Source organism: Alligator mississippiensis, chromosome 3 (assembly GCF_030867095.1).
Source record: "Alligator mississippiensis isolate rAllMis1 chromosome 3, rAllMis1, whole genome shotgun sequence".
Classification (NCBI taxonomy): Eukaryota; Metazoa; Chordata; order Crocodylia; family Alligatoridae; genus Alligator; species Alligator mississippiensis.
Genome location: NC_081826.1, coordinates 38,501,143 through 38,526,990, shown reverse-complemented (window position 1 = coordinate 38,526,990; position 25,848 = coordinate 38,501,143). Strand labels below are relative to the sequence as shown.

The window sequence follows — 25,848 nt, the reverse complement described above, 5'->3', positions numbered from 1 at the left end:
ACTTCCCCTTGGACAAGATCCTCCTTAACAGAGTCTACTGCTTCAGGGTTTGGGTGTGCCTGAAAACCCGTGGCTGCCAGAGTGGCTGGACAGAGGCCCTTACTTGCAGAGAAGCAGCAGCCAGTGGTTGCTGCTTCCATGCCCGAAGATCAGCAAGCAGCAGCAGCAGCGGGACCCTTAACCAAGGTATTTACACATGTGATTGGTGTGGCCTTTTGTATAGGAGAAAACTTCATGCTCCAGGCAATGTGCTCCACACACTCTCCTCCAAGCACATGTGATATGCTCACATAGCTCCAGAGAGAGAGCAGTCCAAAGGCTGAATAAGAAGGGAACAAAAAACAGAACAGAGAATGAAGGTCTTACTGGGCTCACTTAAACTCAAGTTGGGTTAAAGTCAAGGAGCTGAAGGAAAGTTTCTGACCCATCATGTAAAAATGTGGAAATGGAAGTTATGAATGGGAATATTTATTTTAGAACCTGACATCTTAAACTCATTCTGCGCAGAAGAGCTGAGAATAGAAGGCATTGCTTCCTTTGTTTCTGTCATCTCAGGACAGTCCCCTTCTGGGTTTTGGTCCATTCTGTTTAAACATCTGGAATGCTGTTTTAGAAGCGCGCAATAACATTTTATCATCAGTCATGGCCAGGAAAATAAAATCTGATTCAGCTTAAGTTTTCTGTAACGAAGCTGAGGCGGCTTTGCTTGTTGCAGCAGTTATAGCTTCAGAAAAAAAGATATTTTATGCCTATATCTGAGAGTATGAAAACAGAAAGATTTCCCCCAGACCCGATTCTTTTCTGCCAGTAACAAGTCTAAGCCTGCCTAGCTCTTTTCTTTGGAAAGTTTGCAGTGTTTAAAGAAGTGGCATATCTCCCTTTAGCTTCCTGTTTTTTTATTCCACTCTTTCAGCATTCTCCATTCATGTGTCAGAGTCACACAGGAGCTCAAGTTCTACCACTGTTTTTACCAGTGAAAACCAGAGGAATATTTGATGCCTATTGAACACGTTTCATGCAGGAAATGTGCACTGTTTTGCATATCAGTCGGCGCATCTACATAATGAGATTTACTGTGGGGTAGACTAATTAGCTCCACAGTAAATATTGCATGTCCGTATGCGCGCCCCTATTAGGCTGGAGTAAACTAATTAATCTGCAGCACAACAGTACTTGTAAATACAAGTTGTTTACTCTGCAGCAGTGCATGTGTAGATGCTGCCCTGGCTGGCTAGGGAACAAAGGTGCTTCAGTGTAGGAACTGACTGATGGCTAGCTCTACACTGGAGCACCCTTGTGCCCCAGCCAGCCCCCCTGCAGCACGTTGAGCTGGGGGGAACAACCCCAGGCTGGCAGGCTGACCTCTGGGGCCCTCTGTCGGCCAGGGCTGCTCTGATGTGGCTCAAAGTGCTGCAGTCCCAGGTGCACGTTAAAATGGTGCGCCCAGGAACAATAAACTCCAGACCAGTAAGCTCTGGAGTTTATTGCTTTGCGTTAATTACATGTGCAGACGTGCTCAGAGATACTCAAATGTAGCCCACTGCCCACAGACTGCTTGATAAGCCAAACAGATAGTGACCTTGTACGGATCCTGCTTCTTCATTTCTAGGCAATTCAACAGGCATCTACTTTCATCTCTGAAATGAACTTGCCTGCCTATAATAACAGACAGAGGGATGTTGCATAAATGCAAATAGCAGCAGCCAAAAACATCTGATGAAGTAGACTGTTGCCTACCAAAGCTTGTGCATCTCTGAACCAGTTAGCCTACAAGGTGTCACCCTGCTCTAGCTTCTGCCTAACTTCAGCCTAACACAATTAACTACCACTCTCAGAAACTACAATGAACCTAGATGTGTTCTACTAATCCACTGCTTGCTTGGTCATCATTTAACAGTACATTGGACAACACATTAATATATTGGCCCAAATCTGACCTCTGCTTTGGCTCCTTTATGCAAGCTGTGCTGGTAAAATGATCTGTAAAGACAGTGGAACCACTCACCGGTAGAGGAGTATTTCCCCAAGGATGAGATAGCTGCTGTTTTAGGCTAAGTACAGACAGTCAAAAAGCCTGAGGCTGAATTGATTCAGTCTGTGTAGGTTAGTCCAATAACCAATAAGCAAATGAACAGACATCCACTTTTAATTCAGGAAATGCAGCCACATGTCTGCAATAGCTCAAGCCAGAAGCCAGGAGGCACCCAGCCAGCATGGCCCATGTGTTTGCTTCCTCTTCCTGCTGCCGCTGAGGTCTCTGGGATTTGCAGGCCACAATCACAGTAGCAGGACTCTGCAGGGTTGCTCATCATTTCCTGCTTCTAGGTGCCTCTGGGATTTGTAGTCCACAGTCTCAGCCAGCAGGGCAGAGCATCTCTGTACTCAGGGGAAGGCAAGTTTAACACTCCTCCCTGGCCCAACCCCAGCCGGGGTTTGCCTGGGGGTGGGCAGTGAACCAGCCCTCATTGCTCCAACTAGGGAGCAGAGGGGTGGGGCCAGCCCTGCTCTCTGGAACAGACAGCACACCCAGGACTGCAAAGCATGCTGGGGAATTCTGATTTAACTTGAACCAGGAAGAGGCCTGGGACAGAAGGTTCATAAACTGGTTTGACCTAAATCAGTTTAGTCTGATACTATATTCAACCAGGTTTATCTTAAATCCATTTAGGCCATTTTGAAACTGGTTTATGTGCACTAAGCTTCTGTTCTGTTACAGGTTTAAACCAATTTCTGATCACTTGAACCGGTTTATGTGTAACTTCTATCCCTAGCCTTAGTGCTATGACACCCCCTCCTTTAAACCTTTTGATCTAGGAATATACTGGGGGCACGGCTAGGAGGATGATTTTAGCACCCTGGCACTGATTGTGTTTAGGGTCTTCAGGCTGAGCATAAACTAGAGTAGCCCAGTGGCTACTGTAGCTTATCCCAGGGAGCAAGCATACTGGTGAGTGTCCAGCCAGTTCCACCATCCAAATGATCTCTGAGCTAGCACACAGGAATTTTTGTTTCTTCACCCACCAAAAAGTTCAGAATCTGGGCCACCTTATAGTGCACCTGGAGCAGAGCATGTGTACCTTACTTGATTTAGCAAACAGATACACAGAATCAGCCATAACTTTAGGGAAAGGAAAACAGATCTGAAGACATATGCAAACAATTGTCTCAGATCCTAACTGTGACAGGTATAAATAAAAAGGATAAATAAATAAAAGATAACCACTGCTGGAGATGAACCGATGAAATTAGACTTCCACGGCCTGAAGGCCTAGTTCCTACTGTAGCCCCATACTCTACTCCACAAAGAGCTTACAGTCCAAGATGGATCAAACTGATTAAGGGCAATGGTCCGAGCAAGATACTTATACTGGAGGCAGAGGGGTATAGAATCAGTAAGGCGGAAAAAAACTTTTCCACCTTGTACCTGGAAGAAACTTTTTTTTTTAAATTTCTGGACAGTGAGTTATTGATGGGTCATCCAAGCATAGGAAACATCATGAACCAAGACACAGAACCTAAGAAAAAATATGAAAATAGCAGTGAGGAGCAACAGCAGTGGAGAGAGCAGGGAATGAGACAAAGAAATGAGAGCATAGGTGTACTATGGAACAGAAGCAAGAATATGTAGGTCTTGCAAGTAAGGATAAGGAACTTGGGAGTGATACAGTGAGAGAAAGGAAACCAGTGAATGGACTCAAAATTGCAGAAAATTGGAAGCTGCTCAGACAGAAGCCCAACCAGTTGCCATATATCAAGAGGCCAAGGAAATGCCCCTGCAATGGGGGCCTGTGCAGGTTGAAGGCCATGAGGCATCTTCTCTGTGGCAAGCTCCTTGCACTGCAAGCTTCTTTCTTATAGCCCATGGGGATGCAACTAATCATATAGATTGTAATGTCACACCAGCAGATCAATCAGCCTGTGGAACCACTCTTGTTCCTGCTGGAAACTAGAGTATCCAAAACATGGATGGTTAGCATGAATTGTGACTGCAAGAGGAATAAGGCCTCTGGCATCAACATAGCAAAAGTCCACCTAAAAATGTGTCATAAAGTTACTACTTCTAAGCAAAGCTACAAAAAAATTAGTGCAAAAGAGCCCTTAAAAATAAGGAGACTGAAAATTTACTCCGTCTATCCAAGCTTAGGGAAGACCCCCTCCATTTGCTTCTCTGCAACAGACCATGGCTCCTCCAACTCCTTTTTACACATACTTTGTGTTGTTTTGTAGGGAGGGGCACCTGCTGACCTCTTCCAGCATCTCTGGTAGGACTGTACTTTCCTTCACTATCTTTGCAAGGGTTTTCAGATCATCTTTTCATATCCTGAATGGAGATGCAAGGTGATAAATTACTTTTCCCTCCACAATGCTGATGATCACCCTGATGAATAATAGTCCTGACACCAGTTTTATCTTGTTTTATAGCTGGCTAAGAGAATATCCAGAAATATGAAAATGTGATAAATCAAGTCCTTCCAGCCCTCTCTCCAGCATGGGGTAGGATTAACAAGTTAGGGAACCAGGATCCATATCCCGTGATCTGAAACTAATCAACGACTCTAACCCAGCTTGAAATGTTCAAAATTTCAGCCAAATATTGTTAGTAAATTTTCATAAGTCCTAGTAACAAATAAATGGTGGAACAGTATTTGGTTATAATTTCAAAATCATTCCAATTTTGTCAACAACCTACAACCTGGGAAATTAACCATATGTGACAAAAACATATTAGGAAACATTCACCCAGGAGCACTTGTGAGTTATGAGAACCTTGGGTGAATTCCCAGCTTGATTGAAGTTGACAGGAGGCTTGCCTTGTCACTTATTTGGTTGGGGCCAGGATTTCATTCATTGTATTCGTTTTCGAAGACAAGAAAATAAGTCAGAACAAGGCATTAGCTTGTTCAAGGTCACACAGGGCAGTCTGTGGCAGAAACAGAAATGAAAATAAGATCCATCTGATGGTCCAGAGATCAGGGACAGCATCAGTTCTCTGTACTGTGCCTGTGGCCTCAGTGACTAGTTACACCTCTGGAAATAGCTTTTTATAAGTTTTCTGTTTAAATCATTTGAAAACTTCAGGGTTAATTTAACATTTGAAATACTGGAGCTTAGTCAGTGAAATAGGTAACTAGCTTTGCGAAGTATATAAGGGGACCTGCATTTTCTAAAAATATGCAATGTAAGTAGAGCAGGAGAATAGGCAGTGGAGTCAATGAAATAAATACAAATAGAACTGACAGTTGATTAAATAAGGAACTGGGTGAGGAATGACAAAAAAAATATCCTTACATCAGGGCTTTTGTTGTAAATTTAGCTTCCTTTCCCCTAAGGAAAGCTCACTGTGACATGCAGCCAGACTGAGCAAGGAGAACACATATGCTCGGTACCAGTGAGCATACACAGGCCATGATTCTCACAAACATGTTATGAAAAAGTATTCTTAAACTTGCAAGTGAAAAATACAGTAATGTCTGACTTCCAGTGCAATTAATAATCCTGAAAGCAGCCTATGGGTCAGGGCTTCTATTAAACCCATCTATTGTCCACATGATTATACCAAGTACCATAGATGGGAAAAACTATTTGTCCAAAAAGAAAGGGATTGGTAGGCCTAAGTGGCCTGCACAGAGTCCACAGCCAAATGGTCTTTTAACGGCCTTTTTTGGATCCTGAGTAGTACAAAGCTGCTCCCCTGGCATTCTGATAGCTCCCATTGTAGAAACTTTCCTGCTCAAACTCCCAGGTTTAAATCTATGGGTGTCTGCATACTTCAATTTTCTTCTGAACACATAAAGCACTTAAAACAAACTGAGCAGGCAGCAGTTTTAAAACTTGTGTTGAGGGATCAATAAAAGGAAGAAGAGTGGGAAGCATATTAACTTGTATGACTTGGCAGGCATTAATCATCCCACCTTCGTTACATTGAGCTGATTTCACAAACCCAGTACAATCTCTAACTTTTTTTAAACACAGTGTCATTTTCACAAAGCTATAAAATGGTGTTACATACAATATAAAGCTTCTCTACCAGGGAGTAAGAGCTACATTGGAAAAATTCCTGCCACAGAGAAAGTTGGCAGCCAGACCTGATGGCTAGAAAATGGTATTTAGAGGTTTATTTTTGGGAATTGATTTGTAGGTAAAGTAGATATGCATTAGAACAATGGTCCAGGGCAACAGCAAGGGTTAATTGATTTCTAAAAGCCTGTTTATGACAGTTTCTTCCAGACCCATTGTGTCTGACACAGGCAAGCAGCAAGCAGACGCACAGGCTGGGAAATTGAAAACATGTACCACACTGTTCCATAACATGAGATAAGGGACTCTGAAGTACTGGCGCCAGGTCACAGTGCCCAAGTGCAGAGCCCTTGGGATTTCTTGTTTTGGTAGATGGACCAAATTAGGAGGACACTGGAAAAGCCCAAATTAGGATGTGTGTATGTGATGGGTTTGTGAAACAAAGGCATTTGCTGACAGGATAGAACGTGAACAGTATGACAACCACAGGGAGACCAATCAGTGATGCCCATAGACAAAGAGTCATCAGGAGAGAGAAAGAATACAAAAGGAAGAATTTCAGAGCAGCAGAGGGTCCTCAAGAGGGGAACCCAAGGCCACCATGGACAAAGGACATATTACCAGCCTGTCTCACCCACCCCACTGTGGGGAGTAGGGGTTGGGCCTCAGCCTCCAACCTCCAGGCTGCTGACATCTGACAGTCGAGAGACCTGAGTGGAGCCTGTGTACTGGCCAGACGTATCTTGACTCTGTGAACCTTGGGACTGGTAGATACAGAATTGTTTGCATTATTCTCATCTGCTATCACCGTGTATCAATAAAATTTGCCTATTATTGAATGGAAAGGTCATGGTCGGTCTGAGGGTTTTGGGTCCACCTGGAACAAGGTATCTGGGTCATAAATCCAGTGCCAACAAGACCCTTTGGCACAAAGGAGAATTCATATTCTACAATTTAAAACAAAATTAACTATGATTTTCATTTTGTTTTGCAGAGAAGGGAACATACTTTGACCTTATTTTTTGGCAGAGAAGAGGGAGACATTTTTACATACATTTGATCCTTCATCTGGACTCCTGCCTTCTGAGATCTAGATAAAGATAATTTAAAATAGCAGAAATATTTGAATGTTCTAAAAGGAGCTACTGTTCATGTGCAGTAAAACTTTTGATAGCTCATGTGCTGAGGTATGTTGGGGCAACGGGGGACAGTAAGACTTCCACATCGAAACAGCTGTGGGGGCTCAGGCACCCAAATACACAGTTATCTCATCTGAAATGGAAGCACACTGAACACTGAAAGCAGAGATGGGATAGCTCAGGTTGCAGGGCTGGGGCCAGGAAAATCAATCATAGTACTACGTTAGGATGGATACCACAGGACAACTGGAGCACTTCTTACAAGCACTGGACTGGCCCATAGGCAGTGATTCATAAAAAGCCTTTCTCCCTCCCTCTTCATGATCGTATCCTCACTCATCTTGTTTATGTGCTGTCCTTTTCTCTTTAAACCTCACTCTATAGTTTCTTTTTCCTCACTTTTCCTGACCCAGTAGAGCTGGAGGTGGTCAACCTGCAATAAACTTGTCACAAGTGGCATGGGCAGCCTCTCTGTAGGGCACGTGGCAGACTGGGGAGAGGGGAGGCAGCACAGGGGCAGATAAGGCAAAAGGCAGAGCAGCAGATCAGGCAGGTGAAGGGGATAAGAGATAAGAGGGGCACTCAGGGAGGGCATGGGGCTTGATTTGTGGCACTTCTGCCAACAAAGTTGGACCCCACTGCAGTAGAGGATAATTTTAAAGAACCACAGTTCGTCACCCATTACTTAGTGGCTCAGATTTCTGATCCCTTTGCATTAATGTTTTGTAATTCTCCTGCCTCGTCATGCCTATTAGTGGATGTACTATCTTAATTGGAAAGAAAGAACTGTTTCTACCTGTTTTTGCAAATGAACCATATATTAGTACGGTCAGTACCTTCTTCCTAAAAACTCTCTTACTTAATGCTTAGTGACTTTGGGGATGGACACTGCATAAATACCTAAGCTAGATACACATTTGAAAATGTTTACTGCCACTGCGCACAAATAGCAGAGCAATGAAGTGACTGAAGAGCACTGTCAAACTGAATTTTTCTGTAGTCTTATTCTCTAGTTTCTGTATCTTGGATTTAACAATCTGAGAGTATCCCATTTCCTTGCTACAGGCAACAATGATTTTATAATTAAATGCATTTGTTCTTTATGACTATACAGTTATAAACAATTTTTCTTATAAGGGTCTGTACAAAAAAAAAGAAGAGACAACAAGTTTAGTATCAACACACAGAACGCACATCATACTTACTTGTAAGCAGAAACACTGAATTAGCTTTAATGGCATTGGGCGGGGAGTTTCATAACATTAGGCCTCAACCAGCAAATGCTCTGGAACCATCAGAGTATGATGAAGCATAAGGAAATTCAAGTTGTCTAGGGAGCCAGTATTGTGACAAAGATCAGAAGCATTCTAACAACCTGCACCATAGCTAATCTCTCGGTAGCATTCTGGATCACTTAGGAATTTTCACAAAGCACATTCTGGGTGGCTAATCTGTAAGGATTAATGTCAAAGTACAACCAAGAGGGAATACACAAAGAGAAAAAGCAAAATCATAAAGGTTGTTTAATATTCTGATTTAGCTGTCCAATTCTGAATGGCTGAGGTCCACAGGCCCCCTGGACACTCACTGCATGGGCTGCACACCATGTTGTACTGCACTGTGTGGATGACCCTCTGCTGTCTTGTACCACACAGTGAGGGCCTCCCCTCCCCGCCAACTGCACTGTGCCAGGGGCCCTGTCCCCCACACTATGTGCTCTCCCCCTGCCACGTGGGGCAGGTGTTCCTCTTGCTGTACCATGCCAGCACTCCCATACCACAAAGCGTACCTAGGTCCCTAGAGTCCTCCAGCCACAGGCACCCTTGGCCAGGCTGTGCTGCCCAGCCTTCCGGGGTGGTGGCAAGTGAAAACTACAGGAAGGATGGGTAGCACAGGGGCCACAGCCTGACCTCTTAAAAGCCACATGCAGCCCAATGGTTGGATCTAATTCCAACCTGCATTAAGGGTTTATTTAGGTCCCTAACAAAGCCCACATGCTTACAGAGATGACCCTTGGCTACAGAGATAAGAAGAGTTATGTCATTTTTCCAATTAAGAGAATGTCAGTTTTGCTTAGGCTTCAGACCTGGTCACTGCCTCTAAAACGCATGTCACTGTTCTCAACTGTAAGGTTAATTTTAAATATAAATAAAACATTTGAACAGGGCAAGATACAATGTTAACACTTGTACATTTGTTGGGAGCTGCAGAGATTTCTTTAGATGCATTTTCTGCTTTCTGGTATGAATTTAAAATACTTAATTCCAGGTAAATTTCTACCAAATTTAAACTTCCTTAGGCCTAAGCATCTAAAAAAAATAATTGTGGATGCTAATTGGCTCATCTAAAACAACCTTGGCAGGTAAACATTATTCCCAGATGGAAATAAAGAAGGGAAATAGTCAAAGCAAGGTTAGTTGAGGCATTGGACACACACTACATTTGTGGCAGTGCTAACATGCTGTAGAGCTACAACAAGCAAGTGCCCATGCATGCAAGTCATCTATAGCACTGCAAAAAGTGGCAGATCTGTCGCAAAAGTTTTCCTCTTCCAAAGAGGATCTTCTCTGTGGTGCTGTTTTGGACAGTGAATGTCTGGACATGTAACATTACAGGGAGGTCTTTTGGACCCTCAGTGCCCTACAGTCCTCTGCTCTGCCTTCCCCACCACTCCTCCAAGGGGAGGAAGGGAGATCGGCTGCCTCCCTGATAGCTTGCACAGTTGTGGCAAGCTGTTACAAAGCCCTGCTGTGCTCCCATGGGGTCGATCCCAGCAGAAACTGCTGCCTCAACCACCAATGCCCAAGGACACCAGCTTGTGCTGATCCTCCTGCTGCACTGGCTGTCCCTGAGAAAGCTGTTCCCTCCACCTCCCTCTTCACCACTGATGGTGGGGAGGGGACAAGCTGCCAGTGACAGCTCACAGACAGGGTCCCCTGGGGTCTTGTGGGTAGGGCACAGGAGCCAACTGGGGGGTAGGGCAAAGAAGCCCCTATCAGCCACTGGCTGGGCAGTGTGCCTCTGAGACAAATTAGCAGTGCTTGATTCAGGGGGCAGTCCCCCATAGTGCTTTATTTCTGTAGTACTACAAAGTGCCTCACTGATACCAGCATGTATCCAAAGCTCGAGTTACACCAAATCCAACTATCAGTCAGAAGCAGAGTCAGAAACAGCATCTGTATCTTCCAAGTTCAGCCCTGTGCCCAAAAAACTAGACCAAGCTCCCTCCCTTGTGTGGACATTCCCTGGCAACACACCCCAGAGTGCAGAAGACGTATGCACTCCAGGGGAGCAATGCAATGATTTCCTCTTACAAAACATAATGCAAGCCTCCAGAACCACAGGCTGGCTTCATCAGAGAAAACCTTCAGGAACAAGTTTCCACATAAGTGACACTGGCAAATCTCTGCACTTCTCTGTGCATCTGTTTCCACTTCTGCTTTTTCCTCTGTCTATACTGGAAGAACTTCAAGGTACTGTCTCTCTGGCTACAGTTTGTTGCAAAACGTGTCCCAAATCCCAGTCAGCTTTTCCAGGTATCACTGTAACAAATACATAACAAATCAAAATGAAACGTATGCAGGGGTGGAATTGGGGGAGGGGGACGGGGGCAGGTGAAGGTGCAGTTGCACCCTTTGATTCCTGTTCTACCCAAACTTTAAAACCAATGGCCTGGGAGTGGCAGCAGCATTTCTGTTCAGGCAGCAATGAATCAACTGACTTCATGGCTCATTATAATTTACCCGTTTCCTGCTAATGCCTCCTTGTAGGTGCTAACAACCCCCCTCTCCTTTTTAATGGTCTTGGTATTCCACTATCCAACTTCCTCCTGTGATTTTGCTGTCTATCAGCCACTCCTGGTAAAGTCTCTCTTTGATTTCACAGCCCTGCAGAGCTTTTAGCTCTAGCTAAAAACATTAATTTTAACTGTAATGATTACAGGACTAATGAAACACTATCTTTTTACTACTGTGACCATTTTTGGCCTAGGTTTTGTGATTTTTAAATTTAATATATAATCTAGCAAATTAGGGCATATTCCAATAATGTTATGTCTATTTTGCTTTGATCTTAAACTGAATAGTGTAGCGCTAGGCCCCTAGCATATTGGTAAAGTTTCTAAATTATCTTTAATTGGCAAAATATGTGTGTCGTTATATGTGATGATGTATCACACCACCTGCACCCCGCTTTTAAAAAATCCTAGATCCACCCATGGGCATATGTCATTCAAAAGATCTATGGTCCAAGTGACAAATAAGAAATGTCTAAGGTTCCCAGAACAACATGTTTAAATCAGAGTAAGTTAAACTTAGCCATGCATCCATGCAAAGGACAAAGCTTGAATTCTATGTGGTTTACCATGTGGAGGCTTAGTAAGGATGCCTGAGGTCCTTCCTGCATGTCATACAGAGGAAGATGATTGTTTTGGTGCACTTAGACAACACTTCCCTTCCCCTCCCAATCTTGACTTTGCCAGATGTTTTCCTGATTGTATCCTTTCCTAGAAAAGCTGCACTTCAATATTTAAGGTATACAGAAGCACAAGAAGTGCTCTGGATTCCTATGGTATGAAAACTGCTTCATATTAATCCATAGACTTAGATACCAGAGATGAGCGACTAAAACCCTCCAGCAATGAGAAGATACCACAAACCAGCCAAAAAATAAATTACTGGACCTCCTTACTTGTTAAAATTAAGAAGCATTAAAGTGGGTATCCTTCTAAATGTCATGACCCAAAGGGTATGATTTTGTGCGTGCTTCGGCACTGCAGAATTATTTCCCGCCACGAGGAGCTTTCTTTGCACGGTGCAATTCTCAGTTGCAGAGAGAAAACCCCAGTGCAAAGGAGTTCCCGCCACCCGTATGTAAATTTGTGTCCCACTATTGGCTGTTTCTAAATTATTCCCATGTGGCAGCTAGCGATTGGCTTGCTAGCCGTATAAGAGGCTAGAGCAGTTTCCGCCCAAGTTGGAGGACTCCACAACCATCTCCTGAAGGAGGAGAAGGAGGACTTCACATCTCGTGAAGAACTCTAAGCGCGCTGTGGAGCTTAACGAACCCAGCGTGTGCCTTAAGAAGGATACAGGGGCCTGATCAACCTCTAGCCTCTCCCCGTTGCCACCTGATCCCTCAACGTACCCTTCCCTGCGTGCTTTCATGGACAGTCACCTTTCGGACTCTCATCATGGTATCCAGAGCTCTTCTCGAGGTTATTTCGTCCGGTTGATTCGACGGGCTCGCGGTTCTAGAGCTCTCAGCTGGCCTTGGACCAGAGTTCGTGGTTAGGACTCTTGTCTGCTCTTCTTCTTTCCTATCTGTAACTGCAACGCAAGAAAGTTTTCCTGCCTGCACCGCGACCACCTACGGTGTAAGTAAAATAATCTTTAATCAACCTCTATGCGTCAGTGCCTAATTCTAGTTCGCCGTGCCGAGACCTTTTCCCCAGCCCATGTGCCTAGGCTGCTGGCCACAGCCCCTCGGCCCCGACACTAAATATGCACCAAAACCCTCATGCTGCAATTTCTGAATGGAAAAAAGCCTATTTCTGACATACTCTTTGATTTGATGTCATGGGCGCAAGAGAATAAAATCACACTGACGTGCTGAAATGAAGCAGCCTCTTCATGTTCGCTCTTGAAATATTAATAAAATAAAAGCTTGTTTAGTCATACTAGTTTATTTGTAGCATTCATCCATACTCAGAAACAATTACAAATTACACTGAAAGTTTATAATGGAGAATGTCATTATTTAATATAAGATACGGAGGATTCATAATAGAAATGTACTTACCTACAGGACTGAATGCAATTTATATATAAATTAGCTTATATTTTTTCTATTCACAAACACATATACAGAAAATTAAATTGTTTAGGAAAGAAGTTCATTTTGTTGTTTTGGGATGCTTTGCTGCATTTGTGCCATCAGAGAAAATGCTGTTTCATTGCTTTAAACTGCAAAATAAGACTACGAATTTCTCAGAAGCAATTTAGAATGGATGCATCAGCAAAGACCACAATGCAGCAGAGATAAGAAGCCTCCTCAGCCAATACTCATGAACAACCAAGAAAACAAATACGTTAACAGAATACAGAGATTCAGTTATAGCCATCAACTTACTGTCATTTCTAATTCTACAAATCTTATTGTGAAGATTAGTAGCTTCTTGTGAAGCTCAGCTAGTAATAATTATATATTGTTTTAGTAAAAATGAAAAACAACAACTTTTGTTGTTTTATTAGAGTCTGCAAAATTTACTGAAGTGCCTTTGAAAATCCTATTCTAAGGGCGTTAGGTATTTAAACAACACTTAAACTGAGAATGAGCTGGTAGTCTTTAAAATTTTCAGTTTTAATGAATAACATTGACTTAGTTTCCGTAAAAGAGTATTAAATAATCAGATTTACATATTTTGGTCATTAACACAAAAAGTCTTCACTGCTGGAGCAAAGCACATGGAGGTTTTTAATGCATATACTGCAACACATAATGCTGAAAATTCTCCACCAGGTATTAAGTACCTCCTGAAAACATCTGACAGTAAAAAAAAAAAGTCCCAATCAAGCCCTCCCACAATACTGCAAATGAAATAAACATATTCATTTTGGTGAATACCACACTACCTGGCATAAAGCCATGTTTCACAAAGATAACACTACAGAAGTCCATATGTAGAACATGTTTAGATCACTTTTCATCTATTTTTACAAAGAAAATGCTTCCTTATAGATATTTCAAATGAAAAGGTGCATTTTTTAAAGTCTAGTGATAAGAGATTTTCTTCCAAAAGCATTATGAATAGCTTCACTTTACATGATTTATTTCCAAGTAGATACTAACAACTCCCAAACTAATCTGGAAAAGACATTATCATAAAAGGGATCCAAGTATGTCAAAGAACGTTAAGAGAGATTTTGTAATTTGAAATGTTTCTCATGTCTTTGAAATAGAATGTATATGTTGTTCATAAAAAGAGACATGAAAACGCTGTGTGTGTTAGGAAACCATGCACCTACTGTATAGTGCTACATATATGTCAGATTATATATTAGTGATTATGATTATGTATTAGTTCAATTTAATGTGGGTAGATTTTTTTAACAATATTTTTAGTTTTAACTGTAAAAAAAACAGGAAAAGTTCAACAGATTAAAAAAAAATTAAATTAAGATGATATGGTCCTGTATTTTTCAGACTCAGAGATTTGCTTTTCATTTATGAAGGGCCTTTTATAATCACTACAGAGATTACTATTGACTTCTTGCTTACAAGTCAAAAACATGTTAAGACATAGCTTGGGAATGTTTTAGCATTTTTGTGGTGTTAGCTTAAATGAATTCATTCTTCCAAAAGGGTTAATAGTACACAGAAAAGGCAAACAGTATATACAGCTGCCACTGCTTGCACTGAGAAGAGAATTATAAGAGGCTCACAAGAAAGATAAGACCTCAGAGAAAAAAAAACACACTGCATCTTTTACAGTGGTTTTAGTGCACCAGTTCAGGCTGATTTTCTACAAAAGGAAGTACCCCACTAACGTAGTATGCAATTCCAAGAGACAGAAGGGCAATAACAAAGATGAGGAGCAGCACTCTCCAGAAGCCCAGGTCCTCCACAAACTCTTGCCATGTTGTGCGGAAGCTGGAAAGAACCCCTTCACCTTGCTGCAGGTTCGGATTAAGGAGGGAGTGGCTTTCCATCGCGCTGTGAAGAATAAAAAGTATAGATATATCAAGTAAAAGAATACATCTTTAAGTAGGCTAGTAAACTTTTCAGCTCAACTAAAATATTCTAAATACAGAAGCAAACACACTTTCAGGTTTACAATACTGCCTCATCAATATAAAGGCAAGAAAAATAGGAAAAGGACTCCTTCCGCTCTCCCACCTCAAAACCAATACACAACAGTCAGCAAGCAAAGTCTTTGAAACCAACTTTCCAATAATCTTTGATATGCATAAACGGAGTGGTATTTGATCTGTGCAAATGAAGGGTTTGTGTGGCTATGAATTAGAAGCCTTTTGAAAATGTGTTCCTGTGAGTCCTACTGCCTAAACCGTAACAAATTTAATGAAGTATAATTTAAGTATAGCTGTGTGTATCAATACAAACAGTGAATTGTCATTTAGAAGTAACCCCTTCCGATTATAAAAGGAAATTGTAGTCAATGCATTTTGGGTACTGAACATTCTGAATTTTGAAAAAAGATGAATTTAATTTAACGGAACTACATAGTTACAAGGCTTCTTTCACAGCTAAAACTTTCTAGGCACAAACATTTCAGAGAAAATATTTATCCTGACAAAGTTTAGAAACTGAGACCTTCTCTTGGAACAGGAACAGGCAATTATTTCAGCTGGAACGCTGCTTAATGACTTTAGTGAGCTGTCAAGGGCCGCAAGGGTAGCCCTGCCCCTTGACAGGAGCCCCGTCCCCTGACCACCAGTTTGGGACTGGAAGTGCCACCTCAACCCTTGACCTTTGCCACTGGACATCTGTCTCCATGCCTCCAGAAGTACTAGTTGGGGGGGAAGCAAAGAATTGCCATCCCGGAACCAAAAAACCCCAAATCATATACTAAAATCCAACATCTGCTATAACATATTTTATTCCAAAAACTGTTTTTGTCCTGATTTATGCGTGTTTAAATAGCGTAAATGATTAGAGATATAGAGATGATTGCATTATAGTTCAAAATAAAGTCTTACTCTTGTATATTGAGTGTGGGGGCTGTGGTTGGCAAAGTGCGTGTATGTGGGGTTTGTGGGGTTTCTGGAGGGGTGGGTATGTGGTGTGTGTATGGGGGTGGGATTTGTGAGGGGCCTGTGGGCAGGATGTGCCCACATCCACCCACAACCCTACCCCCACCTCCTGTAGGCAGGACCTCTCCTCCCCACTCACATGCCATCATGCTCATGCCTCCACATGGGCCTCCTAGGTGGAGTGCAGGAGCCCCACAGAGGTGGAGGCACAGAGCCTGCCAGGTCTGATGGTGCATGACCTCTGAAAGCCCTCCTCTGGCTGCCTTTCAGAGGTGCAGCCATGGGCCAGTAATAATTTTTCTTTGGAGGGGCCCTGCAGGCCAGATAAAATGACCTGGTGGGCCAGATCAGGTCTGTGGGCTATAGTTTGGCCATCTCTGTCTTGGAAACAGTTAACATGGCTATGCTCTGCTACCAGAATACAAAACATGCCACTGAAACGTAACCATGTCACCAGCAATCTGGGAACTGCTCCATCCTATGAATTTCTCTTGTCAGAACTATAAATTTGGGACCTGAAAAATCTAATTATCATTTAATATAAAATTATTAAAAGGGACACAATCAGCTTGAAATCAAGTCAGTCTGAAGAAGTTAAATACAAGTAATTTCAGATGCTACTTTCCCTTGTGTTCCTGTGCCACTTCTTGTGGTTTTATACGTACAATAAAAGTTAGAAACACGTTTGTCTTTGCTCTATGGCTATATGAAAGAACCATGCAAACAACAGGAGAATTGACTCATGGCCTGACACCAAATTCCTAGGCATGTGTGTAACCCAACCAATTTGAAAAATCCCATGACTTCTCACATGAGCAAAATTACATGCATGTAGGCTTGCAGGATCAGGGATCAGATTGCACACATAGGGGAAAGCAGTGAAACTAGCCATGCACCTAAGTCATCCTATGGCACATCCCAGGGCACAAAGCAGAGGGGAAACAGAATTTCTCCCAATCTTTTTCAGTTACAATAATCTTAGGTGTTTCTTGTAATAACGTGAAAAAAATGTTTCAGAAAAAGCATAATTTGCAAGTTAACATGATCCATTTAGACCTTCTGATGTGACTAAATCAAACAGGAATGTGTCACTAGTAGAAAGATTAATTTGTAAACCCTTGTCCAAAATTAAACCTCTGATCACCTTTAGTATTATTCATGTGGCATTTTACTTATCATGACGTACAACTACTGAATCATAATTACATTAAGTTCCACTAGTCTACTGAAGTATTACAGTGCGTCAGAAAATTACAGATATTTCCAGTAAGCAGCTTGTCTTTTTTGGTTTTTAAATATTTACTTGACTGTAAAGCTATTTTGGTTTGCCCATAACTGCAGGAATTATGGGCACATTTTCTACCACTTCTTATGATTTCTCAAACAAAATAAAGAGCTTATTAAACGACAACTGTTTGTTTAAAGAGAACCTCTTACTAATTAAACACCAACTAGTTAATATCTAACTACTACAGAGGTTAAATAAAGGTCCAGTGCAATCTAAATAAAGAGGTCATATGTTCATAGTAAAAAAAAGTTCTCACTGGTCTCAAGAAACCATCTGTGTTATTTTCCATTGCAATCAAATTAAAAGCAACCCTGAAATGGCAACAAGTGCCTGAATGCAAACTATTTTGGAAGAATTTGAGAGACATATCCCAGATGCTTTTTTCCCCCCACTTTTAACAAAAAACTTTAATATTTTGATAGAACGATGGTCTTAACTCATTGTGCAGTTACAGTGACATGTCACAAGAGCAAAGGAAAAAGTAAGATTCTCTACTCTAAAATAAACTCTCTGCCCAGTGATAGCACAATGTGATACATTACTTAGGGGCAAAGAAAAGGAGAGAAAATCTTAGCTGGGAATCTAGTTGTGTCCACTTCCCTTGGCAAAAGCAACTCTGTGCAGTGAGAAGGGGACAGTAAATTTAGCCAAAAAGGGAATGAAGACTTTTGCATTGCTCCCTAAAAGCCTCTCCTTTCTAAGAGCAAAGCTCACTATCTCTGTAGGGAACACCAATTATCCTTCTTTGGCTTCATGCATGGTGAGAGATAGAGAACAAAAGTGGGAATGCTGCACAGATCATCCCTAGAATCAAAAAAATAATTTCAGAAGGTAAAAGTGAAACTAGAGAAACCAGAAAAACCAACCGCATTACAGATGACCATTTTACTATTAAAAACACACTTCAAATGGATTCTCTTGCTTTTTCTTGTAGATGCATCTTTAATAATCATTATGATGATGATTATTATTCAGCATTATCTTAAAGGAAGATGTTTCAGACATTTTATAGTAGTTCTCAAACAAGTTGTGGAATATGCTGTTTGTACATATGCATTTCCAGAAAGCAAGCTACAAATCAAACAAGATAACATTAACAAAGAGAAAATAAGTTAAATTAAGTTACAAGCTGTAAAGGGACACTGTCAGATCAAAAATTATAGCTGAATCCTGTCCCTATTAAAATTAATGGTAAAACTCCCACTGGCTTCAAAAGGGCTTAGGCAGATGGGGTGAAAAATGTGTCTTAAAATATTTGAGATCCTTAAAATTTGGCAAGACTCAACCTAAGGCTGTATATTTGGACAAGAATGAACCCTGGATGTTCTAAGTTAACACTAATATTTTTGTAAAATTATGTTAAATATTAAAGCCCATCAGCTGTGCTCTAGGCTTTAAACTGATCTCTATTAGGAATTAGGGGACACCTATTTTGGAGGAAAAGTTATACCGTATTTGCCTACAAGGTTTCTTGCACCTTTCTTATGAGGCATTTAGTCCCAGCCATTCATGCTCACTAGATTAAAAAGACCAATCTTTGGATCCAGAACATCACTGCATGCATCTCCTATCTAAGTGTGGAAGATACTTTAAAAAACAAATTTAACATTTCGGCATTTATTCTACTTGTTCAATTTTCACATTTTTAATTGTCTAAGTTGAGAGAAAGGCTAGCCCAGTTCACTTTCAGTTATAGTCAAGTCCCTGTATGTTCTAAAGCAAATACATGGACTCTAATTTTCCAACAAGATTTCTCATCTCTGGTGATGACATGGTGCTATATTATATTTTAAAACGTAAAATATAAAGGAATATAAAACAAAACAAATAAATATAAAACAATCTCCTGCATCATATCTAGTCCTCTGCTGTTACAGGCTACCACATCAAATTCAACCCTTCATAAATGTTTCAAGCTCCATTTTGAAATCAGCTATGCATTTTGCTCTCCTCCTGTTGGAAAGCTATTCCAGAACCCCACTGCTCAGGTGGTTTGACATTTTTTTCAAAAGGCAAGGGTCTCTTAGGGTGATAGCTTTTATTGGTCCAATTATGTAGTTGAGATAAAGTTAGACCAGGCTTTGAGATGACCCAATGAAGAATGTCTTCCATTTGAAAGTTTGTCTAACTCTATACCAACTACACAGTTGGTCCAATAAAAGATATCAAAGAAATCCTTGTCTCTTGCATAATTTCTGTACCACCGTGGCTACAACATCACTGTTAGACATCAGATTTTTTTTTCCTTCTAATTTTGGCTTGTACTTCATAATAGGCAATTTAAACCCATTTGTCCTTGTGCCAACATTGTTTTTAACTTAAATAGCTAGCTCTCTTTTCCTTCTCTTATGTTTTATTCCTCTCACGTATTTTGAAAAAGCATATCGCATCCCATCTGACACTTCATTTTGCTTGACTAAACATGCCAAACTCTTTTAACTTCTTCTTGTAAGACACTTTCCATTCCTCTGATCATCCTAGTAACCCTTTTCTCTGCATCTATTCCAGTTTGAATACGTTTCCTGAACATGGATGACCAGAACAGTGCACAGTATTCCTGAAGCAGTCTTGTTAGTGTCTTTTACAATAGCATGAATACTTCCCTTATGTCTGTTGGAAATGCCTGTTCCATATCTTAATCAGGCAAGATATTTGCCTTTTTCAGAGCTACCTCATATTGGTAGCTTTATGACTAAAACTTTCTCTTCTTCTGTCACTTTCAATTGATGCCTTCTCCTTTCACTGCCAGAGAATTTAAGAGTGCAAAATAGATGGTTAGAACATGCAGAGGCAACAGAGATGCATCATACCCAGCACGACCTCAGAGGCCTCTTCAAAACTCAACTGCTTGGCAGACAAAGTCCATCTGTTTTGTAGTAAATAACACTTCATGAAGCTGGAAGCTGCACTGGTAAGATGGGAGGAACACTTCATGACCTTGCTAAGTCAAACCAGAGATGTTGATCAACATCTCCTGAACAGAGATGCTCAGCACTCAGCAACTGACTCTCACTATAGAGCCACCTCTCAAAGAAGTGGAGAAAGAAGTCACCCAGTTGTTGTCACAAAATCCTGAAGGAAGATGTTATATCCAGTGAAATCCATATGAAAGGTGGCTCCTCACTGCTACCTTGGCTGCATTAGTTGCTAGTTAAATGTGGCAAGCTAAGGATATCCCACAAAACATCAAAAACTTCAGGAAAAAGCCTTGTAAATGCAGGTGCATTTGCCATAACTGCCAAGATTGGTAAGACTGTAGTCCATATAATTTTGAATCAACTCTGCCTTTATCTGGTAGTTTCTGCCCTGCCAGATCAAAAGTTAATGTGATATTTATAACGGAGGCAGCTCCTGGAAAAATGCAAAGGGCAACATATAGTTCTACATGCCATTCATAGACTTAGTGGAAGTGTTTGACTATGTCCCTTGAACCAGACTGTAGGACAACGTCAATACTTGCTAGGATAAACCTTACAGCTGTCTGTTGTCTTCACAAGGGGATGCCAGTGTGCATCTTCACTGGTGGTCTACAAACCTCTCCCCTTTGACATCACAACTGGTGTTAGACACGGTTGCACACTGGTTTATGTCCTCTTCACTCTCTACCTTACACTCATCCTCCATACATTAGACCATATCCCATCCCCTGACTTCAGAGTATGGTACAGATTAGCTAGCAGGCTAATTACACTCTAAGTTAGCACAGTGTAGTAACTGATGAGTTTCTGCAGACTGATGATGCTGAATTTACAAGTCAAGCTGAGCTACAATAAACACTTACTGCCATAGAGAGGGCTTTCTCAGCCTGGGACTTACAAATCAGTGAGGAAAAGGCTGAGGGTATATATAACTGGGGCCTTCTTTAGTGATCATTGAGGCTAGTGCACTAATGACAACCTCAGTCTTTCATTATATGGGAAGTGCAGTGTCTGCAGATGGATCACCTAATACCGATGAGGGTTGCAAGTACTTCTGGTACCTTTATCACCTTTAAGTCTCATACAAGGAAATAAAAGGGTTTCTTGGTGACAAGATGTCAGTCTGTTGTCTTCTTTTTGTGTCTTACACCATGTTCGACTATTTTGTTACATGTTTGGGTTCATTTATTGTACTTTGTGAGACTTTTCATTGTACACCTGCCTTCAAGTAGTAGACAAAGCAGCGGGTGTTGCATAGTCTGAGACTCTGTGCCACAGTCGCAGGTGGTTGAACCAAAGGTATAGCCCTACTTGTTCATTAGTTCCTTGGAGTGTACATAGGCAGTTGAGATATTTCCACCTTTGCAAGGTTCATCAGCCCCTGGTGATAAGGACTCAACCTCTGGAGCATCCATTTTTTTTACTGTCAAGTATTTCCTTCAGCCTCTTGTTCCACATCTGTAGTTGTGTCTCCTTGGGTGTGGCATCGAAGGCTGGGTGCTGGTGAGGAAGCTCCTGCATGACTTCAGACATATGTGTGCTGTGGCATCGTAGTACAGAAGGTGTCTCACATTTTCTGTTTGTCTTGATTGTTCTATCCTGCTGGCCAGTGCTCTTTTGATGTCAGGTGGAGTGATGCCAGCCAGAAGGTACAAACTGTTTAGCTTGGTAGGCTTCAGATATTCTGTGATGTATCAGAAGTAACCATTCAGAATGGGGTCAAGGTGGTTAATATATGCATACAGGGCATGCGTACTCAGCAGAGAAGCTGAGAACCAGAGCAGTGTTTCAGGTGGTTAAAGGGCTAGCCCCCCATTTTGAGTTGGCGAGCTTATACAGAATGCTGCTACACCTGCTCACCTTTGCTTTTGTCTTTATGGTGCATTCTTTGTTTGACTCAGGGTGACTCCAAGGTAAACTGGATTTGGACAGTGGGAAAGTGGGGTCCTGGGCCATGTAATGTTGAGCTGGTGGTTGATCTCATGGTTTTTCAGATGGAAGGCATTGCTGGGTTGGCTCAATGTAGTATGAGGTTAGGCCAATGAGTACCTTGCTTACGGATTTTTCAACATGGTCAGAACTAGCGTTTTGGGGTGTTATGCATAGGTCTACACAGATGAAACCTTTTGTTTCCAAACTGATTTGCTGGTCATTCATATAGATGTTATATAATAGCGGTGCAAGTCTGCTTCCTTGAGGGAGGCCATTAATATGTCACCTTCATCTGCTTTGCTTCCCATCCAGTTTGACAAATAAAGTCTGTTTTTGAGTAGGGTTCATATAAGGTGTTGATCTTTTGTCATTTCCAGGGTCTTGTAGGAATCATTGGTGGTTAACTGTATCATAGGTGGCTGTTAGCGCAATGAACACAGCTCCAGTTTCATAGTTGGTAGGGTCGGAAGGGACCTAAGCAGATCATCAAGTCCAACCCAAACAGGGGGTCGGACTTGATGATCTATTGAGGTCCCTTCCGACCCTAACATCTATGAATCTATGAAAACCCTCTGCCATGGGCAGGAAAGGATGCTGGGGTCAAATGACCCCAGCTAGGTGATTGTCTAGCCTCTTTTTGAAGATCCCCAGTGTAGGGGCGAGCACAACTTCCCTTGGAAGTTGGTTCCAGCTCCTAGCTGCCCTGACTGTGAAGTAGTGCCTCTTGATGTCTAGCCTTCAACTACGCTCAGTCAGCTTATGGCCATTACTCCTTGTAACTCCCGGCAGTGTTTGGGGGAACTGGGACTCTCCCGTTGCCTGCTGGTCCCCCTTGGCAAGTTTGTAGGCAGCCACCAGATCCCCTCTCAGTCTTCTTTTGTGTAAGCTGAACAGGTTCAGGTCCCGTAGTCTCTCCTCATAGGGCCTACCCTGTTGCCCCCTGATCATGCGAGTGGCCCTCCTCTGGACCCTCTCAATGCTATCCACATCCCTCCTGAAGTGTGGTGCCCAGAACTGGACGCAGTACTCCAACTACAGCTTGACCAATGTCGCATAGAGGGGGAGGATCACCTCCTTGGACCTGCTCGTGATGCATCTATGGATGCATGACAAGGTATGGTTAGCCTTCCTGACCACGTCCCCACATTGGTGGCCCACATTCATTGTGGAATCAATAATGATCCCAAGATCCTTTTCTGCCTCTGTGCTGACAAGAAGGGAGTTCCCCAGACTGTAGGTATGCTGCTGGTTTTTCCTCCCCAGATGCAATACCTTGCACTTGTCCGTATTGAAACCCATCCTATTCTCATCCGCCCACCTCTGTAACCTGTCCAGATCTAGTTGCAGCCTGTCCCTCTCTTCTAGTGTGCTCACTTCTCTCCACATCTTAGTGTCATCTGAGAACTTGAACAAGGTGCTTTTCACCCCCTCGTCCAAGTTGCTGATGAAGCTATTGAATGGTGGGGGCCCGAGGACTGAGCCCTGGGGAACCCCGCTACCCACATCCCGTCAGGTTGAAAATGACCCATCCACCACCACTCTCTGGGTGCAGCCCACCAGCCAATTTGCGACCCATCTGACTGTGTAGGCGTCAACACCACAGTCGCCTACTTTTTAATGAGGATGGGGTGAGAGACAGTGTCGAAGGCCTTCCTAAAGTCCAGAAAGACTATGTCCACCACGACACCTGCGTCCAAGGCTTTTGTGACCTGGCCGTAGAAGGCGACCAGGTTGGTCTGACAGGACCTGCCTCGAATGAACCCATGTTGATTGCCTCTAAGCATAATCTCCCCTGCTGGTCCCTCACAGATGTGCTCCTGGATAATTTTCTCAAAGAGCTTTCCCAGGACTGAGGTAAGACTAACAGGCCTATAGTTTCCTGGGTCCTCTTTCCTCCCTTTTTTGAAAATGGGGACCACATTGGTCCTTTTCCAGTCCTCCAGCACCTCACCAGAACACCATGAGTGCTTATAAAGCCATGCCAGGGGTCCCGCAATGACCTCTGCCAATTCCCTCAGCACTCTGCGGTGGAGATCATTGGGACCTGCTGATTTGAACATGTCTAGTCCCTCCAGAAGTTCCCTGACTAGGTCCTCACTGACCCTGGGCCTGGCTGTGTCTCTCCTGGGTACATCTGGAATCCCAGTGGGGGGGATGTCCCTGTCCCTGCTCAGAAAAATGGAAGAAACAAAACTGTTAAAGAGGTCTTGCTTGACCAATCTCATTTCCTTCTACGACCAGGTGACCTATCACCTGGACAAGGGAGAAGAGATTGATGTCATATATCTTGACTTCAAAAAAGCCTTCGATCTGGTTTCCCATGATCACCTCTTGGAGAAACTGGCCAATTGTCGCCTTGGGTCCTCCACGATCCACTGGCTGGAAAATTGGCTCTGTGGTCGGACCCAGAGGGTAGTAATTGATGGAAGTCACTCATCATGGTGCCCTGTGACCAGTGGGGTCCCCCAAGGCTCTGTCCTTGGACCCATACTGTTCAACATCTTCATTAATGATGTGGACACTGGAGTCAGAAGCGGACTGGCCAAGTTTGCCGATGACACCAAACTTTGGGGCAAAGCATCCACACCAGAAGACAGGCGGGTGATCCAGGCTGACCTGGACAGGCTCAGCAAGTGGGCGGACGAGAATCTGATGGTGTTCAACACCGATAAGTGCAAGGTTCTCCACCTTGGGAAGAAAAACCCGCAGCATCCTTATAGGCTCGGCAGTGCTGTGTTGGCTAGCACTATGCAAAAAAGAGACTTGGGGGTCATCACTGACCACAAGATGAACACGAGCCTGCAGTGGGATGCTGCGGCTAGTAAAGCGACCAAAACGCTGGCTTGCATCCATAGATGCTTCTCAAGCAAATCCCGGGACGTCATTCTCCCCTTGTACTCGGCCTTAGTGAGGCCGCAGCTGGAGTACTGCGTCCAGTTTTGGGCTCCACAATTCAAAAAGGATGTGGAGAAGCTTGAAAGAGTCCAGAGAAGAGCCACGCGCGTGATCAGAGGTCAGGGAAGCAGACCCTACAATGACAGGCTGAGAGCCCTGGGGCTCTTTAGCCTGGAAAAGCGCAGGCTCAAGGGTGATCTGATGGCCACCTATAAGTTTATCAGGGGTGACCACCAGTATCTGGGGGAACGTTTGATCACCAGAGCGCCCCAAGGGATGACGACTAGGTCGAATAGTCATAAACTACTACAAGACCGTTTCAGGCTGGACATAAGGAAGAATTTCTTTACTGTCCGAGCCCCCAAGGTCTGGAACAGCCTGCCACCGGAGGCGGTTCAAGCGCCTACATTGAACACCTTCAAGAGCAAACTGGATGCTTATCTTGCTGGGATCCTATGACCCCAGCTGACTTCCTGCCCTTTGGGCAGGGGGCTGGACTCGATGATCTTCCGAGGTCCCTTCCAGCCCTAATGTCTATGAAATCTATGAAATTAGCTTTGTTGCCTCGTGCTACCACCAGATTACCAAGCATGTCCTGCAGAGGCCCCACGTTTCTTGGTACCTTCTTTTTACCCCGTGTATTTAAAAAAGGACTTCTTGTTATCTTTGATCCAAGCTGCTAGTCCCAGTTCCATCTGTGTCTTAGCCTTCCTAACAGCCCTCCTATAATCTCGAGCAATGGAGGTATAATCCTTCTTGGTGATGGCCCCTCCCTTCCATTGAGTGTACGCCTCCTTTTTGGCTTTGTGAGGTTCCTGGATGCTTTTGGTGAGTCATGGGGGCTTTTGAGTGCTCTTGCCCCCTTTGATCCGTGTGGGGATTGTCAC

At 42.9% G+C, this 25,848-nt stretch overlaps 1 protein-coding gene across 3 annotated transcripts in view; it reads right to left on the bottom strand.

Moving 5' to 3' along the window:
* Positions 1-12,821: 12,821 nt before the first annotated feature.
* Positions 12,822-25,848, bottom strand: part of ANKRD46 (ankyrin repeat domain 46) — a 42,143-nt gene continuing 29,116 nt past the window's right edge. For all 3 annotated transcript variants that reach the window (XM_019495751.2, XM_019495750.2, XM_014611605.3), the window contains one exon: positions 12,822-14,870. In XM_019495751.2, the coding sequence (XP_019351296.1) occupies positions 14,654-14,870 (217 nt within the window). In that variant the 3' untranslated portion in view covers positions 12,822-14,653. The remainder of the gene's footprint in view (positions 14,871-25,848) is intronic.